Source organism: Schistocerca cancellata, chromosome 7 (assembly GCF_023864275.1).
Source record: "Schistocerca cancellata isolate TAMUIC-IGC-003103 chromosome 7, iqSchCanc2.1, whole genome shotgun sequence".
Classification (NCBI taxonomy): domain Eukaryota; kingdom Metazoa; phylum Arthropoda; class Insecta; order Orthoptera; family Acrididae; genus Schistocerca; species Schistocerca cancellata.
This window is the reverse complement of record NC_064632.1, coordinates 11,285,938-11,304,862: the sequence shown is the minus strand read 5'-3', so window position 1 is coordinate 11,304,862 and position 18,925 is coordinate 11,285,938. Positions and strand designations below refer to the sequence as shown.

Sequence of the window (18,925 nt, the reverse complement as noted above, 5' to 3'; positions counted from 1 at the left end):
GATTGTTCCCTTTGTATACTGCCGAGTGTACATAGAGCGGCGATGCCAATCGTGTAAGGCACGTCGTGCGAGCTGTCGGACTAACCCCGTATCTTGCAGGACGATCTAGGTGCTGCTATCCCTCAACATTCAGTAGTATACCACACACGAGCATTTAAAACTTTTTAAAACATTACCGTTACTCAAAAAACAGCTAAACATTGTTTTTATTCATCACACAATTTACTTTTAACCCAAAACTCAGATCGCGCGGAGTAGAATAATTTATGGAGCGTAGGTGAAACAATGTTTCTGTGCAATGTTTCATGAAGACTCGGCACGGGGAAAGTAGACGAACGTAAATACCACGAAGGACGGATTGTGTGCGCCTAGTAACACTGAGGCTTGATTCTGGGAATTTCATGCGTTTTGCTGTGGGCAGAACTTCCTCGTAACACATATCCGTTATCCTGAATGTCCTCAGTGTTCCATTTCTTTCCCGGAAGCGACTGCGGTGGATACTTAGGTACTGTCGAGCGACAAATCCTTAGCGTTACCTAAAATAAGCAGGCGTTTGGAAATAAGTAGTAGGACAAGTATGTACGAATATCATGTGCTGATCACGTCCAGCGCTAATATGAAAACTTCTTAATGTACCATGTACCAAGATTTACTCGTGAGCGATGATTATGCGCGCGTACACACACACACACACACACACACACACACACACACTTCTTATTAAAATGTTACTGCGTAAAATCGGAGAGTCAAACAGGAGACAAGCGCCAAAACGAATTTATACAAGAAATCACGCGATGGAAATAATTTTGCACTTCTTTTATCACCGACTAAGTGGAGCAGTATCAGGTACAGACTAAAAGAGGCTTTGGAATTCTGCCTGTGGTCCAATTTTGCTTCACTGCGTGTTGGTTATCAGCGGTCGTGTCGCTACAGCTTCACTGGCAAACCCACTGAAGACCGACGACTGAAGAGTGTCACAGACGGCCGCAGGGCCAGTACTACGCGGCGGACGGAAACGACAGCTGAGATTCTATTTTAAACAGGTGACGTCAGACCTGTTGTGGCGGTGCGGCAGTATCCTGTACGTCGCTACTTGCTTGGTTTGTTGGACTTTTTATTACTTATGAATAGAGGCGTTGAACTTTATTTTCTCGCAATGGGGTGGGCATGGCACACGGAAGCGTCCTTTGAACAGTATTGCTATTTCTGGCCAAAGGAACGAAATCTTCGCTTGTTAAATGTATTAACTGCAACGGTTACAAACGTTAGGAGCAATTTAAAGGGGTTAAAGAATGGTAAGTATATGCAGGAAACAATAAGTACAGCTATTACGCACCTCTATCATATAAAGTTACATTCAGTTTCGGCGAAAGCGCGACTGCCGAGTTCTATTAACCACGGGAGAGTTACAAGGCGTCAGCTACTTGAATTTTGTGCTTCCACTTGCAGTAAATGCTGTCTCTCCGGAATATTTTCGTTGAGCCGGCGCTCGTTTTTCTTTCTGCAATTCTTCCGGTACGACACCACGAGCGAGCAGCAGTCCGCATCACCCACACAACGCAGAACAACGTGACTGCCCGCTGAGCCCTCTGGCGTCGCCGCTCGGAAGCACAGGTACGAGGTTGATGCTGCCACCTGCCGCGCGCCGGCGGAACTATGTGGGCGCACACGATCGGTAAGACAGCTCACTGCTACGTGATTGATTTCTTTTTGCCGCTTCTGTAGCGGGGTGTGTACTGACACAATCCGGTCCTTTCGCGGAAATTCTGCTGACGCGGTGCAGTCTCCCCCCTCAATATGAATCTCTCCTTTTTTCCCCTTCTTTCTATTGGTTTCCTTCGACCCTTTCGGTTTCGCAGCACGGTCCTCTCCCATCTTCCTCCGACACACGCGCGAGCGCGCCAGCCGCCTGTACAGAATGTTGATACTAAGAGCGGCCACGCGATGGCAGCAGAGCGCACTCATGAATATTCAAATCGAAAGCCCTCTAATGAAAAAAGGGTGGTGGAGTTAAAAAGGGGGGGAAGGGTTAGGGTCGGCCCTAGCTAGAAGGGAACGGAAAGGACATCCGAAGGGCTCGGAATCTAGGGCGACGGGAGAGGAGGGAGTTAACGCAATCACAGTGGCTCGGCGGACGCATGCAGATGGCAGCTAATTGCACCTGAGGCAGTGCACGGACGATGGACCGCCTGGGTGCATGTCATTTCCAATGCAAAAATTCCACTGCCACGGGCAACTAGCAGGCTGTCCGCACGGCACTAGTGCCTCCCACAGCACGTCCATGTTACTAATCCCTAACGTGACAAACTTAATTTTTGAAAACTTTGGTTCCGGTAACTAGTAGGCTGAACTTTGTTCTCCTAAATCAAACATCGGTATACAAAGGTCTGAATTCTTAATATGAAGTTATTTAGCAAATGAACAAGCATAATATAAAAGCTATTTCTGTCATTAGTTCACTTCGAGAATACACTTTATTCTGAACTAACACTTCTTTGTGCACCGCAGATACCGCGAGGAAGACAGTTCTGTCTTATAAAGAACTAAAGAAATGCGTCGCTACAGCTCACTTTACACGAAGCTTTAGCCGGAATAAAAAGCTGTAAAATTTTACTTTGTGATAGATACTTAACATAAGTTAAGCGTCGAGGAAACCTGCTTGCATTAGATTTCTTTTTAGTTAGTCGAACTTTCTTGCTGTAAAAAACTTAAATAAGAAGAAGTCTATGTTGTAAGATTTGCTACCAACCACTAATCTTAAGATGTTTTCGTTCACCGCATTTTGTTGATCCATGCCATTACCGAAACATCAACAAATTGCTGCATTTCTAGAGGGACTGTTAATGAAACATCGGTTGTTTTGCTTGCTTTATTAACTGATAAATATCCATAAACTCAATGAAGATAAATGAAACACTGAAATTGCATAATGATTTTTTAGCACCAGCAAGCACTGCGAACTTGTTTTGATAGCTTCCAAAACTTGTGTTTTGGTTATTTTCCTTGTGTCATGCAGTAATATCATGGTAAACGTAGCTCAGAGTCATAAAACACTATCAGTAAAACACAGATTAAAACGTGAGTCACGATTAACGTTTTATACACCGAACAATCCGATTTCAAATACACTACTAGTGTTTTATATGTACTGATAATATAAAAAGATGCTACTATGCAAAGATACATATGTTTGCAGCAGGTGTCAGATGAGGTGAAAGGTAACACATTGTAATCAATGCGTTTTCGGCAATAATAGATAAATAATCTATGTGCAGCAGAAGACAAGTACACGTAGTAATTCTTCAAAAATACATGTGACAATGTTTTTCAATAAAAAATACCCCTTACACTGAACGTAAGTTACACACATAATTTGTTAGAAATACGCGAGGCATTTATTTGTATTAACTATTTGCAGAATTTATTGTTGTGTCCTATGAGACAACAGCTTTTAGAAGTTTTTTTTTTCCAGAAAGCATTTTTAGTTAATTCAGTCTGATCATCAAAAAGTTTTGTGGTAATATGTTTTTATTTGTGAATGTTTCTATTTCTTCAAGGATGTTCTTAGTATTAGTCTTTGTTTATATAGTGAACTGTCTGTAGGTTGTTTCGATTGCTTTCTACATGATGTGTCTCTTCAGCAATGTGAGCAGCAAAGGCCACTTACTGTAGTTGTTTGTCCGAACTTCACTGAGGTGCTCCTTAAATATTATCTCCAAGCTTCTGCCGGTCTGACCAATGTAGTACTGTGGGCAGGATTCACTTACTAGTTTGAATATACCAAATTTCTTATGGGGATGATGAAAGTACCTATATGATGAATTGCTTGATGTTAGAGATTTTGTTTGTGAAGAAACTTATTCTGATATTTAGACTTTTGAAGATGTTTGCTGTCGTAGAGGACAGGTTTCCTTGACGGGCTCAGCAGCATATTTGAGCAGGATATTTAGTGGTACTTTTAGACCCTTATATTGGTAACAGAGAGTTAGTTGGTGGGTGTGTTGCTCTTAGCTTCTATTCCATTTGAAATTTTGTCAGTAAGAGAAAGATTGTAACTTTGGTAATTACTGACAAACCAGTTTAATAAAGAGAAAACTAAAGTAGTTTTGTCGACACCGAATGTCAAAAATGACAGTCACATGCATAGAAGTTGTACAAAAATGAAACTTCAAAACTTGCTTAGTGTTTTCCACTACTTTAGATTAGCTCTGATTCATACCGAACTACATCTCAACCCAATAACCATGAGGGGCGTTAACAGAGGTAGAAATATCAGGAAAAGACTATCTTGCGAAAGAAAAGCTACACTGCGTGACAGCCCTTATGATCAGAAACGACGGTAGACTAACAAAGCAGCGAAAAAGATGCCATAAATAATGATTTTAATTGAGTGAACTGTGGGTTTTTGGTGAAACATTGTAAATCAACTAAACAAACACTGTTTTTGCCTTGTTTCACACTTTTATTACTGCACAACCTAAGTTTGATTCCCAAAATGAGATAATGCACAGATAAAAATGATGACAAGGCAAAGATAATCATCTCAACTTCTTAAGGTAAGGATCCATAGCTTAATGTACAGTTACGTCAATTAACTTTTTTTAACAACTACATTGTAGTGTAGCTGCTGAATTGCGTAATCATGTATATGATTAATTAAAAATGGTCACTGACGTAATTGTACATTAAGCTAGGGTTCGATATCTTAAGAAGTTGAGATGATTATCTTCGCTTTGTCATCAAGCTTATCTGTTCATTATCATCTTTGGGAATTTGTAATGTATTTGAAAATGGGCTTATAACCGGAAACCTAGGTCGTGCAGTAACATTAATAATACGATTGCGAAACAAGGCAAAAAACAGTGTTTGTTTAGTCAAATAATGCTTGAAAGCAGCATTATTTCTTAAACAGTCTGCTTGGGCGACTAAGCACGTGGTCCACAGAGAAGTTAGTTTTGTCAAACTGTAAATTACTGAAGAACTCCATTAGTTTCTGGTTTGATGAAACTTTTATTCCAACAATACAAATTTTCGGGTTAGGGAATAGCAACCCATGCCTGGAAGATATCGCTACTATGGTCTGGATTGTTCCATTAGAGAAAGCAATTTATTGCATGCTATTTTTTTTTTTTTTTTTTTTTTTTTTTTTTTTTTTTTTTTTTTTGAAATGATCGTTGAAGGAGTACAAACGAGAACCAGTCGCAGATCAGTTTGTCCCAGCAAACAGCGTTATATTCCGGAAGTCCCCAAACGCTGTAGTCCTCACTTTCCCACCTGATAAAAATATCTTACGGTAATCTTGTTTTGCGAACTGACAATTTTTGTCTATTGCTTTAATTGCTTCCGTGACTCGATAATGCAAAAATGGACCTGTACAAAAACACTCCGCGGGTAGTGCATAAACATACAATGTGCTTCTTTGACGGGGCTTAAAACAGTTAATCGAGAAATAACTAATTTACACAATTGCAGGGCCAATATGAACTTGAGCAGTTTCTATTGCTCTCACTGTGACAACTTGGCGGAAGATTATTATTCGTAAAAAGAAACTTTCTTGTCACTTGATTCATTATTTATTTCTGGGGTACAGATTTCATGTGACTGGTGAAGTTAACTATTTTATTTATATTTATCAACGGCAAACCTATGTGTTACGAGCAATGGGACAATTCGATTAAAAGCAGCCGCTCTTTCAAACGAATGAATGCGATTAATCCCTCTGTCCTCGGAGTTTGCAGTCTGTTTTAGATATTCTCAGCACAGGAACATTCATTATTTAATGTGCCATACCGTCTTTACAGCAACGTGATTTTCACCGTAGCATTACTAGCAGTTGGTTAATAATCTCATTAACACGAACGAAAAAAGGAACTTGATTCAGCGGTGGTAAACGCAGCCACTGCTGCTTGTAACTACTTTAAATTTTCATAGGTTGCGCTGCAATGCATTTCGTACAGCTCAACATGTGTATCCTCTAACGACACGGCGAAACTGCAATCCGTACTCTCGTTTCACCGGAAACTTTCAGATTAGTTCTCTCGTCTCCGGTCAAATTTTGTTGCTTTGGTTGCGACAGTACGGACATTAGGATGCGTGTCGAGGCCAGTATCAATATTACCTGCTGTATGCACACCATTTCACAGTTCTCATCAAAAAAAAATTTTTCTCGACATGAGAAGACGCGTAGTTTTAACGACCACGAATCTATTCTCCGATTTCATTTTTTCATTTGAAGAATTGCAGGCATACGCATTCTCGCGCGCGTTAAGAGAGAGAGAGAGAGAGAGAGAGAGAGAGAGAGAGAGAGAGAGAGAGAGCGCTGGCGCAGAGGTCACTGATGTTCCACTGAATCAACGGTGGTATGCTCGGGCTACCGATTAATACCTGTGGCTGAGTGCATTACGTATGCTGTATGGGAATTTGTTTAAGTTTCAGTGTTAACAAGGCATACTTGGAGTCCGGAAAATTATTGCTCTCTTAGTTGGCCCCTGCTGCATGTGTTTTTACTGGCCCACGAAGGACTGTCGGCACCGAAGTACCCCAGGAGGAGGAAGCTTGGAGTCAGCTGCTCTAAGAGCTCTACCAGTTCGTGATACGAGGTGGGCGAGGTGTTATCAAACAATATGGTGAATACCTTTATTGGATGCAAAAGAACAAGCTTAAATAGAATGTGACCTGATCTCCTACAAAGTACTGTCCTTGGCCAGCAATGCACTTATCCCAAAGTTTAAGCCATGACTGGAGCCATATCCAGAACGCTTCTTTTGGAACGACGTTCAGCTGCTCTGTCGTGGCCCCATCCATGTCGGGAATGTTGTCAAATCGTTTTCCTTGAAGCATAGTTTTTACTTTTGGGATGAGAAAAATGTCGCATGGTGCTAAATCTGGTGAGTAAAGAGGATGTGGACATAGAGGAACACTTTTCCCGCCCAGAAACACGCGAATCCAAAGAAAGCTGTTGCGCGGCGCGTTATCGTGATGAAGAAGGAAGCCATTGGCCCATTCTTTTGGTCTCCTCCTCCTTCGCACATCGTTTCGCAAACGGTGCAGTGTGCCCTTTTAAAATTCGGCGATTGCATTTGTTACATCTGAAACTAACTCTGATCCCACATGACGTCAATATGGAAAGAAGAGCAGACTTTCAAATTCGATTTTGAATAGACCTATGTATGACCTCCAGTTACAATTTTGGTCATGAAGTCAGGATGTAAATGAAGACGATATGTCAACTCCATGCAAAGTGACACACGATTTTCCTTCTGTTCACGACTCAGAAGCCTGGACGCAAAATTTGCACTCACTCGTCTCATTTCCAAATGATCTTTTAAAATGCTTTGTACGGACCCGAACGAGGTACTAAGTTCTTCGATAAGCTCTCGAATAGTTATTCGCCTATATGAACGAACAATTTTTGCCGTTCTCCGCACACTTTCCTTCTCTTTTCGAAGTTGACAGACGCCACGAGAGTTCCCATCCGTGATGACTGGGTGTTGTGTGCTGTCCTCAGGTTAGTTAGGTTTAAGTAGTTCTAAGTTATAGGTGACTGATGACCATAGATGTTAAGTCCCATAGTGTTCAGAGCCATTTTTTGAAGTTCTCATCTTCTGCCGATTCGTTTCCGTTTTTAAATCGCTCTGACCACTCGTTAACAGTCTGCAGAGTTAACACCATTATCGCCGTAAATCGGTTTCAACATTTCATGAGGTTCTTTGGCACTTTTTTACAATTTTAAACAGAACTTAACCTTCACGCATTGTCCGAAACCCACGATGCGGGACGTACAGTGTAAACACCTCACTCTAACATCTCTGGAAGCTGACCGACAAGTCAGAATGCGTCCCAACTTGACGCTGCACGGTTCAACGTTTCAGGCTATCCGACACGTTATATCAAATGCACACCAAACCCCTCGGCTTGTAAGCCATCGTTTAGGCGTAATTGCTCATCGAACGATCTGCATCTGCATCCTAATGTGTAAGCCTGAGTTCTCCAGACGCCCTTTCGAGATTAATTTGATTTTTACTACAGGATCTGTATTTTACATCGTTAGGAGGAACATTGCCCCCGGAACTTGCACGCAGATGCAAAGTAGCCATTAATTGAAGGACATCGGCTAGGTGGCGATAGTCGAGCAACTTGCACTAAATGAACATCAGATTCGTATATGGGAAACAGCGAAGGAGAAGCGGGAGAACGAATTATTTGGGGGGGGGGGGGGATCAAAAAGTTGCCTTTAGAAGGCTGTAAAATCCGGAATATGTACACCAATGAGGCAAAATTGCCGTCAGTATCGAAGCAATCGGCCTACCGGCGCACCCGGTTGAACGTACCCTTTTGGTATCGCACCGTGTCCTGCTGCATGAGCAGTCCGTAACTGCCTGGTGCACATCTTCGTCCGACAGCAATTGTCGAAGCATGAAGGCTTTTCCAAGGGACCGAAAGCGTGATAATCGAATGGGAAGGTATCAGGACTTCAGGCCGGGTACTCGATTGTCTCCCACTTGTCCGCAATGTGCGAGGCTGACCTCCCTGATCGGACGGCTTCTCCTTTCGAGCCGGAACTTTATGCACCTCCCCGCAACTGCGGTTTTCGACAGGCCTACGTGAGGCAATACTGACCCTACGACTTATCTTAGAAGGTAGAGTAAAGAAAGGCAAACCTACGTTTCTAGCATTTGTAGACTTAGAGAAAGCATTTGACAATGTTGACTGGAATATTCTCTCCCAAATTCTGAAGATGGCAGGGGTAAAATACAGGGAGCGAAAGGCTATTTATAATTTGTACAGAAACAAGATGGCAGTTATAAGAGTCGAGGGACATGAAAGGGGAGCAGCGGTTGGCAAGGGAGTGAGACAGGGTTGTAGTCTATCCCCGATGTTATTCAATCTGTATATTGAGCAAGCAGTGATGGAAACAAAAGAAAAATTTGGAGTATGTATTAAAATCCATGGAGAAGAAATAAAAACTTTGAGGTTTGTGGATGACATTGTAATTCTGTCAGAGACAGCAAAGGACTTGGAAAAGCAGTTGAACGGTATCGACAGTGTCTTGAAAGGACCGTGTAAGATGAACATCAACAAAAGCAAAACGAGGATAATGGAATGTAGTCGAATTAAGTCGGGTGATGCTGAGGGAATTAGATTAGGAAACGAGACACTTAAAGTAGTAAAGGAGTTTTGCTATTTGGGGAGCAAAATAACTGATGATGGTCGAAGTAGAGAGGATATAAAATGTAGACTGGCAATGGCAAGGAAAGCGTTTCTGAAGAAGAGAAACTTGTTAACATCAAGTATAGATTTAAGTGTCAGGAAGTAGTTTCTGAAAGTATTTGTACGGAGTGTGACCATGTATGGAAGTGAGACGTGGACGATAAATAGTTTGGACAAGAAGAGAATAGAAGCTTTCGAAATGTGGTGCTACAGAAGAATGCTGAAGATTAGATGGGTAGATCACGTAACTAATGAGGAGGTATTTAATATGATTGGGGAGAAGAGGAGTTTGTGGCACAACTTGACTAGAAGAAGGGATCGGTTGGTAGGACATGTTCTGAGGCCTCAAGGGATCATCAATTTAGTGTTGGAGGGCAGCGTGGAGAGAAAAAATCGTAGAGGGAGACCAAGAGATGAATACACTAAACAGATTCAGAAGGATGTAGGTTGCAGTAGGTACTGGGAGATGAAGAAGCTTGCACAGAATAGAGTAACATGGAGAGCTGCATCAAACCAGTCTCAGGATTGAAGACCACAAAAACAATAACTGTGCCGTACATTTCTTCATTCTCCGAGGGATATCTACCGGTGTTTGTTGGATGGGCTAAACAAAAGGTTTCGAATGCTTGGAATATTTTTTGATTTAACTAACGCATTTGACTGTGTTGATCACAAAATATTGCTCCAGAAGTTGGACCATTACCGAATAGGGTGGGGAGTAGCTCACAATTGGTTCACCTCTTAATTTAGCAACAGGCAGCAAAAGGTCGTAATTCACAATGTTGATAACGGCTGTGATGTGGGATCTGAGTGGGGTACTGTCAAGTGGGGGGTGCTCCAGGGATCAGTGTTCGGGCCACTCCTGTTCCTTATTTATATAAACGATATGCCCTCTAGTATTACTGATAACTCTAAAATATTTCTGTTTGTTGATGACACTAGCTTGGTAGTAAAGGATGTTGTGTGCCACTTTGCTCAGTTTCAAATAGTGCAGTACATGACCTAAGTTCATGGCTTGTAGAAAATAAACTGAAGCTAAATGTCAGTGAGACTCAGTTTTTACAGTTTCTAACACACAATTCAACAAAAACTGACGTTTTAACTTCACAGAACGGGCTTATGATTAGTGAAACTGAACAGTTCAAATTTCTAAGTGTTTAGATATATAGTAAGCTGTCGCGGAAAGCCCTCGTTCAGCATCTTGTTCAAAGACTTAATGCTGCCATTTTTACTATTCGAACGCTATTGCCTTTTTTACTATTCGAACGCTGTCAGAAGTGAGACATCGTTTGAGACGAAGATTAGTCTACTTTGCTTATTTTCATTCGCTTATGTCGTATGGTATTATATTTTGGGGTAACTCTTCCCATTCTAAAGAGAAATTTTTGTCTCAGAGACGGGCGGTTCGGGAAATAAGTGGTGTAAGTTCACGAACCTCTTCTCGACCTCTGTTCACGAGTCTGGGTATTTTGACACTGGCCTCAACGTATATATTCCTTACTGTTATTTCTTGTTAACAATATTAGCTTATCCCGAAGAATAAGCAGCTTTCACTTTTTTTTGTTTTGTTTTGGTTTTAGGGCGCAAAACTGCTAAGGTCATTAGCGCTCGGTCCGTGACTTAGGAAATAGTAAAAAACCGAAAATGGAAATCAGCAGCAATGGGAACGAAAGTCATAAAATCGGAGAAACTAAAAGCAGAAGGAAGGCTTAAAAATCCTCTACAGAAAGGGGTTGGTTGTCCCCAAAAAAAAAGCTTCAAATGACTGACGTCATTTCACTGGCACTAATAAATTCGAGAACGCGATCGGCTGAGAGCGTGTCATCTGCTAAAATCGACGATATATCGGGCGACAGCTGTAGACGGGAGCGTAACGGATTAAAATAGGGGCACTCAATTAAAAGGTGTCTTATCGTCCACAGCTGAGAGCAGTGGGGACAGAGTGGGGGAGGATCGCCACTTAAAAGATGTCGATGGCTAAAAAGACAGTGCCCTATCCGGAGTCTAGTTAAAATTACCTCCTCCCGACGACGCGTTCGGGAGGAAGAGGTCCAAGCACAGGGAAGAGCTTTCACGTCCCGCAATTTATTATTGGGAAGTGTCGACCAATGTGCGTGCCATAAAAGAACAACACGACGACATAAAACGCTCCGTAGATCGGCGACGGGAATCGATTGAATAGCTGGCCGGAGAAGAGAGACTTCAGCCTTAGCCGCAATATCGGCCGCCTCATTTCCACAGATACCAACGTGTCCGCCACCGAGACGCCCCATAAGTGGAGCAAGCGCAGACAGTCCTGTATCCGGTGGACCAGAGGGTGCACAGGGTAAAGAGCTTGGAGACTGAGGAGAGAGCTAAGAGAATCTGAGCAGATAACGTACTGTATCCGCTGATGGTGGCGGATGTAGTGGACAGCCTGGAGAACAGCGTAAAGCTCCGCAGTATAGACCGAACACTGGTCGGGAAGCCGAAAGTGATTTGGGGTGTCGCCAACAACATAGGCACTCCCTACACCTAACGATGTTTTCGAGCCATCGGTGTAAATAAATGTGGCTTCCGTCATTTGTGCACATAGAGCAGCAAATGCCCGACGATAAACAAATGAAGGGGTACCATCCTTGGGAAATCGACAAAGGTCACGGAGCAGGCAGATCTGGGGACGGAGCCAAGGCGGTGCTGTACCCCAAGTTGTCAAGAAGGTTTTAGGAAAGCGGAAGGAAAGAGAATGGAGCAGTTGACGGAAGCGGACTCCCGGTGGTAGTAGGGAGGAGGGGCGGCCTACATACCGTACATCAAGGGAGGCGTCGAAAAAAAGGTCATGGGCTGGATTAGCAGGCATGGAAGACAGATGGCTAGCATAACGACTCAGGAGGACTGCTCGCCGATTGGACAGCGGAGGTTCAGCAGTCTCAGCATCAAGGCTTTCCACAGGGCTGGTGTAAAAAGCTCCAGACACTAATCGTAATCCACGGTGGTGGATAGAGTCGAGACGCCGAAGAATAGACGGCCGAGCAGAGGAGTAGACTATGCTTCCATAGTCCAATTTCGAGCGCACTAAGGCGCGATAGAGGCGGAGAAGGACCACTAGGTCCGCTCCCCAGGAGGTACCATTCAGGACACGGAGGGTGTTGAGGGATCGCAGACAGCGAGCCGAAAGATACGAAATGTGGGAGGACCAGCATAGTTTTCTGTCAAACATAAGACCCAAGAATTTAGCGACGTCTGAAAACGGAAGGTTGACAGGTCCTAGATGTAAGAAGGGTGGAAGAAACTCCTGACGTCGCCAAAAATTAACACAAACGGTCTTACTGGGAGAAAAACGGAAGCCGGTTTCGATGCTCCAAGAGTGGAGGCGATCGAGACATCCTTGAAGACGTCGTTCAAGAAGGCTGGTCCGTTGAGAGCTGTAGTAGATCGCAAAATCGTCCACAAAGAGGGAGCAGCTTTCACTCTGTTAATACTCGGCATAAATCAAACCTGCATTTTGATCGGACTTCCTAAACTCTTGTGCAGAAAGGTGTGCAGTATACTGCTTCATCAATTTCAAATACGCTACCACTCTAATTCAAAAATCTTAGCAGTAATCCACGCGCTTTCAAATCTAAACTGAAGAGCTTCCTCATGGGTCACTCCTCGTATTCTGTCTAGGAGTTCCTTGAAACATTAATCTGATTCTTATTGTATTGTTGATTGCGTTTACTTAAACTTATATACTGCCTTTTTCGGGTTCATAAATATTTATTTTTATCTGCTATTACTTTTATGTTCTAACTTCATGCACTGACACGTTCCATGACCTTGGAGATTTGCTCCTCAATTTGGTGCTACGGAGCTTGACGTGTAAACAAATAAAATTGCTGCTCACCATGTCCGTCAGAGCATGTATGTGTACACAGAACAGGAGGGAGCAGTCTCTCCGCGCTTCGCTGGGCTGCTGCTGACGACGCCCTGCCCTTGTCTCTGATGAACACTCGCGGTCGAGGACAACACACTGTTTTCTATCACTTATGAAGTGTTCGAGCCATTCACGTATCTGGAAACCTATTCTGTATGCCCGTACCTTCTTGAAAAGTCTGCAGTGGGGCAGTGTGTACAATGATTTTCGGAAAGGTAGGAATTAGAATGCACCTGTTGCCCTTCATCCATAGATCGCAGTGTATCACGTGAGAAAAGGGGAAGGTGAATTTCACACGAGCGGTGCTTTCTGAAACCGTGCAGATACGTGGACATAAACTTCTCGGTCTTAAGGAAATTTATTATATTCGAACTGAGAATATGTTGAAATATGCTGCGAAAAACTGACAATGTTATTGGTCTGTAATTTTGTAGCTCCAATCTTTTACTTTTCTTGTATACAAGAGTCACTTCCGCCTTTCTCCAATCGCTTGGGACTTTGCGCTGGGCTAGAGATTCGCGATAATTGCAACCTAGGTAAGGGGCCAATTCTGTACAGTATTCTTTGTAAAACCGAACTGGAATTCCACCCGGATTTGGCGACTTCTTTGTTCTGGACTCTTTCAGCTGCTTCTCTACGCCGCGGATGCCTGTTACTACGTCCTCCGTACGGGAGTATGTAAGACAGTCTACCGACGCTACGTTTGTACAGTACTCCTGCATGAACGGTTTCTTAAGCGCGAGATTTAAAATTACGGCTTTCCTTTTGCTACCTCTTATTGACACACCAGACTAGTCAACGAGTGGCTGGATACAAGCTTCGACCCGCTTAGCGATTTTTTGTTAGACCAGAATTTCTCGGGTTTTCGGCGAGGTCTTTTGCTAAGGTATGACGGTGGAAATTATATGCTTAACGCATTCATCTTTTTACAGACGCACGAATTCCTACTGAACTTGCACCTGTCGTGATTTGTGCCTTGTTTTTTGAAGCGAGACTGCAACCGTCTCTGGTTCCCAACAATTTCCGAATTTTGTTAAGCCAGACCTTTGTTACACTATTTGCACCTGTAATTTCGTAATGGCTGGGTCGACTCCTTTAAACTTTTTCTTAGTATCTTCATATGACAGGTGGTCAAGCGATTTATATACCTGGATTTTCTTCCGCCTCTTGAAAACTAACCATGTCGGCGAACGACGAGCGTTGGGGTGTTCTGGGCTGTTTACTTATATAGGGGGGGGGGGGGGGCGATTCTAGGTCTGCGTTCACAGGTCGTGTAGCGGGAGAATACGAGTCCAAACATAAGGCAAAAATCAGGATTTCACATCGCACCTTCAAGACACAGCCTCAACTTTCTCAATTAAAACATTTCCACCAAAGGCTAGGTGAAACTGATACAGCCTCAAGTTATTCTGAAGGCCGGAAGTGCCTGTGAATGATAAAGCAATCCAAGTTTTGATCAACAGAGATCAGTTTCTCATTTTCTCTACTGCAGCAACATCTCCAAACCTGCCCTCCAAATTTTCAACGAGAAACAGTGGCTTCGTTGCTGCAACAGATTTCTCATCTGTTCTGGAGCATACCAAGAACTGGGCGAACTGTTTCGCTCCATTTCTTGTTAGCCGATTCTCATCCCACGGCGTGGCCAAAGACGGAAATGCCATTATGTTATAGGTCTCCGCATTCACTTGTTGTTTCGTGTGTGCTGAGACGGCTGTGTTGGCAGGGCCATCTGTACGGGTGACTTTGATCCTTTCATTCCGGATCGTCGGGTCTGATCCCGCTCAGTTGGATCGGAGGCCCTCCCCACGGCCGCCACCGCGCCACTGCAAGAGCTGCCTGGCACAGTAGTTGTTGCCCGGAGTCCCTGATCGCGCAGGCACCGACGTTTCGGCATACACGCAGCTCAGGCACCAGCACCGCTAGCCCTGCGCTGTCACGGGACTACAGCCCTGAGGATATCTGGCGATACATCCCTCCTCGCGCGACGCACTCCGAAGTTGGTAGCGTTTATGTTTTGAGTATTGGTGTTGGTATTGCGGTTGCTACGGGTTTATTTGCCGATCGTCGCCTTTTATTTGTTGTTCACTACCGCTATCTGTATTTAAATTTTGCAAGTTTGTCACTTGGAGATGATGAGTGAAGCAGTGGACGCTAGAAAATGGAGTGCCAAGTCGAGAAATGTGAACATTTCCGACATGATGTTGTTGTCGTCGTCTTCAGTCCTGAGACTGGTTTGATGCAGTTCTCCCTGCTACTCTATCCTGTGCAAGCTGCTTCATCTCCCAGTACCTACTGCAACCTACACCTTCTGAATCTGTTTAGTGTATTCATCTCTTGGTCTCCCTCTACGATTTTTACCTCCCACGCTGCCCTCCAATACTAAATTGGTGATCCCTTGATGCCCCAGAACATGTCCTACCAACCGATCCCTTCTTCTAGTCAAGTTGTGCCACAAACCCCTCTTCTCCCCAATCCTATTGAATACCTCCTCATTAGTTATGTGATCTACCCATCTAATCTTCAGCATTCTTCTGTAGCACCACATTTCGAAAGCTTGTATTCTCTTCTTGTCCAAACTATTTATCGTCCATGTTTCACTTCCATACATGGCTACACTCCATACAAATACTTTCAGAAACGACTTCCTGACACTTAAATCTATACTCGATGTTAACAAATTTCTCTTCTTCAGAAACGCTTTTGTTGCCATTGCCAGTCTACATTTTATATCCTCTCTACTTAGACCGTCATCAGTTATTTTGCTCCCCAAATAGCAAAACTCCTTTACTACTTTAAGTGTCTCATTTCCTAATCTAATTCCCTCAGCATCACCCGACTTAATTCGACTACATTCCATTATCCTCGTTTTGCTTTTGTTGATGTTCATCTTATATCCTCCTTCCGACATATTCTTGGGTTTGAGTTGAACAGACGGGTGACAGAAGCAGTGGCAACCACAAAAATTTGCGCCGAGTATGGGGTAATGTCGCTGGACCGAGAACGCCAAGAAAATGGTTTTCTCGTTTTAAGACAGATGGTTTTCACGTTAGTTACTCTCCACATTCAGGGAGACAATCAGCGTTATGATCCACGTCTCCACGTCAGCGTACTCGTGAGCCGGCAAACGAGACCAGCCAAGCGGTGATGATTCCACCGTCGTGCGACACTTTCATGCAGTGTGGAAGGTCAACATATCGGGTGTATGCGTACCGCTTGCTCTGAGCCAAAATCACAAAATTCAGCGGGTGGTCGGATGTGCATCTCTTGACTGCTCATCCTCAACTGGCTCGTGAACAACACCGGCCCTTCCTATCCTGTATCGTTACTGGTGACGAGAAATGGTACCTTTATGCCGACATAATGAAATGGTTCAGCCCAATCAAAGTACCAAATCCCTGTACAAAGACTTGCGCGCATCCACAGAAGATAACGTTATGCATCTGGTGGAACACCGATGGTCTGGTGTGCTACGAAATGCTTCGCCGAAGTGTGACTATCACCGCTGACATTTACTGTCGACAGTTGAGGTGTCTTGGAGAGGCAGTCCAAGAACAACAACTAACTATCAATCTTCAACGAACTTCCTTTCGGACTGAAAATACGCTCCGAGGATAGCTCGATGAGTTCTTCACCTCAAAACTACGTGATTTCTACAGTCGCGAAATAGGAAAGTTATCCCAGCGTTGCCAGACTGTTGTAAATAGTGAAGGAGAATAATATATTATTATAGACTAAATTCTCTGTTATGTGTATCTCTTTTGTTTATTAAAGTGATGGATAAATGCTATGCACCAACCTAATAATTAGCCAAATAGTTTAAGGGAGAGGTTGTGATGTAGGCTGATATTGAGCCTTTTCTTGATAATACCAAAGTCATCAACGTGAAAGCTTGACGCTTCAGTCGCCTCCTACGACAGGCAGCAGTTATTGTAGACCTCTTCTAGTCCAAGACACTACACGGGTAGGGGACTCGATGTCTGCTCCTAACTTCTCTTCCATTCGATATCAATAACAGAAGGAAAAATATATATAACATTGAGGTTTTACGCCCCATGGGTGACGAAGTCATTAAAGCGGTGCCCTAAGCGATTTAGCAAAAACAAGAAAAACAGAAATCTGGATGCTCTGGACAGTCATTTGTACTGCTGTCGTCCGTAATGTGAGTACAACACCAATTTTTGCATTACTTTCCACATACTCCTTATATTTACCTACAGTAGCAATCTGCATACCGAGCGAGGTGGCGCAGTGGTTAGACACTGGACTCGCATTCGGGAGGACGACGGTTCAATCCGGCGTCCGGCCATCCTGATTTAGGTTTTCCGTGATTTCCCTAAATCACTCCAGGCAAATGCCGGGATGGTTCCTCTGAAAGGGTACGGCCGACTTCCTTCCCCATCCTTCCTTAATCCGATGAGACCGATGACCACGCTGTCTGGTCTTCTTCCCCAAAAACAACCAACAACAATCTGTATATTGTCCCAGCGGTTTCACAATTTTTTTGTCTGAGATTAGTAAGAAATATGTTTAAAACGTTAACTATAGAGTTGGCCTCGACCCTTCGTTTGGTTTTGAACACTGCAGTACTTTATAAGGCATGGTCACAGTGGCTGTGGTATACCGTTGTCTTTCTCTGACCCTCGAACCGACGTACCAAGGGGACCTACAGCTTAACGTGGACTTCCAAAATGGTTCAAATGGCTGTGAGCACTATGCGACTTAACATCTGACGTCATCAGTCCCCTAGAACTTAGAACTACTTAAACCTAACTGACCTAAGGACATCACACACATCCATGCCCGAGGCAGGATTCGAACCTGCGACCGTAGCGGTTGTGCGGTTCCGGACTGGAGCGCCTAGAACCGCTCGGCCACAACGGCCGGCGTGGACTTCCAACTACGGCTGAATTTGATATATTCCTCATGCACAAATCACTAATAAGAGTGAAAGAAGTGGTAAGCGACGAAAAGAACGTCGTAGGAATGAGTGACGATTGAACTCAGACTCCAATTTCTCGTCTAAAAATGATAGTACTCACTTAGCTACCTAATCACACAATTCTCTTTTTTAAAGCTATTGTAAGAAATACAATGTCATTCATTTGGCATGGCGTTTAAAATGCTAGGGTAAATCAAAGTGACAACGCATTTATAGTCACATATTCCTTCAATTCTCACCTAACACATGCTGCAACTAATTTAAAAACATAGAAGTAGTCAATCGTTTCGTATATACAATTCACGCACCGTCTTCACAGATGGCATCAGTGTGACAATGTGCTCAATTCGGATAAGAGAATTTAGATCGAGACCGATCAGGTGTACTTTATGAACAAAAACAAATCTTCTGGGGGATTGATTACAGCGAGCTATTTAGAAGCATCGTTCTCCACCATTCTGCGGGACTGCAGACTCTTGGCTTGGTCTCTGTGATGTGGGATCATACCGAGGCGTCTGCATTCACTGTCCGCACACTCTCTTCATACGGAATATTAAGAAAAAAATTGATGATGTGTTGCAGTTTCCTGAAACCAGAACTACAACTTTGCATTTTCGCCTAGAGTTCTATCGTTTTAACACAAATTGCCAGAAAAGTCTCTCGGGCCAATTTACTAAAAGAAAGAGGACTAAAAATTATGTTCTATTAATAGTCCATTGTTAAAATTAGAAAACGGCCCCCTATCGAATAACAGTGCAGGTCATCCGAATCAACGGAACAGACGCCCACGTAGGCCGAGTTTGGCTGTATCCTCGCTCAGCTCAGCGCGACGTAGCGTCCTCGTGTTTCACCTGTATGTACTTCCCACTACCTGCGAT

At 43.5% G+C, this 18,925-nt stretch overlaps 1 protein-coding gene across 15 annotated transcripts in view; it reads right to left on the bottom strand.

Annotated features, from left to right (window-relative positions):
• Window positions 1-18,925, bottom strand: part of LOC126092534 (CUGBP Elav-like family member 2) — an 823,092-nt gene that overhangs the window by 431,720 nt on the left and 372,447 nt on the right. Inside the window, exon 1 of one of the 15 annotated variants that reach the window (XM_049908182.1) lies at window positions 1,340-1,549. The exons of the other annotated variants lie outside the window; for them this stretch is intronic. Coding sequence (XP_049764139.1) covers window positions 1,340-1,348 — 9 coding nt within the window. The 5' untranslated portion in view covers window positions 1,349-1,549. Of the gene's footprint in view, window positions 1-1,339; window positions 1,550-18,925 lie in introns of those variants that run through there. 15 annotated transcript variants of the gene reach the window in all.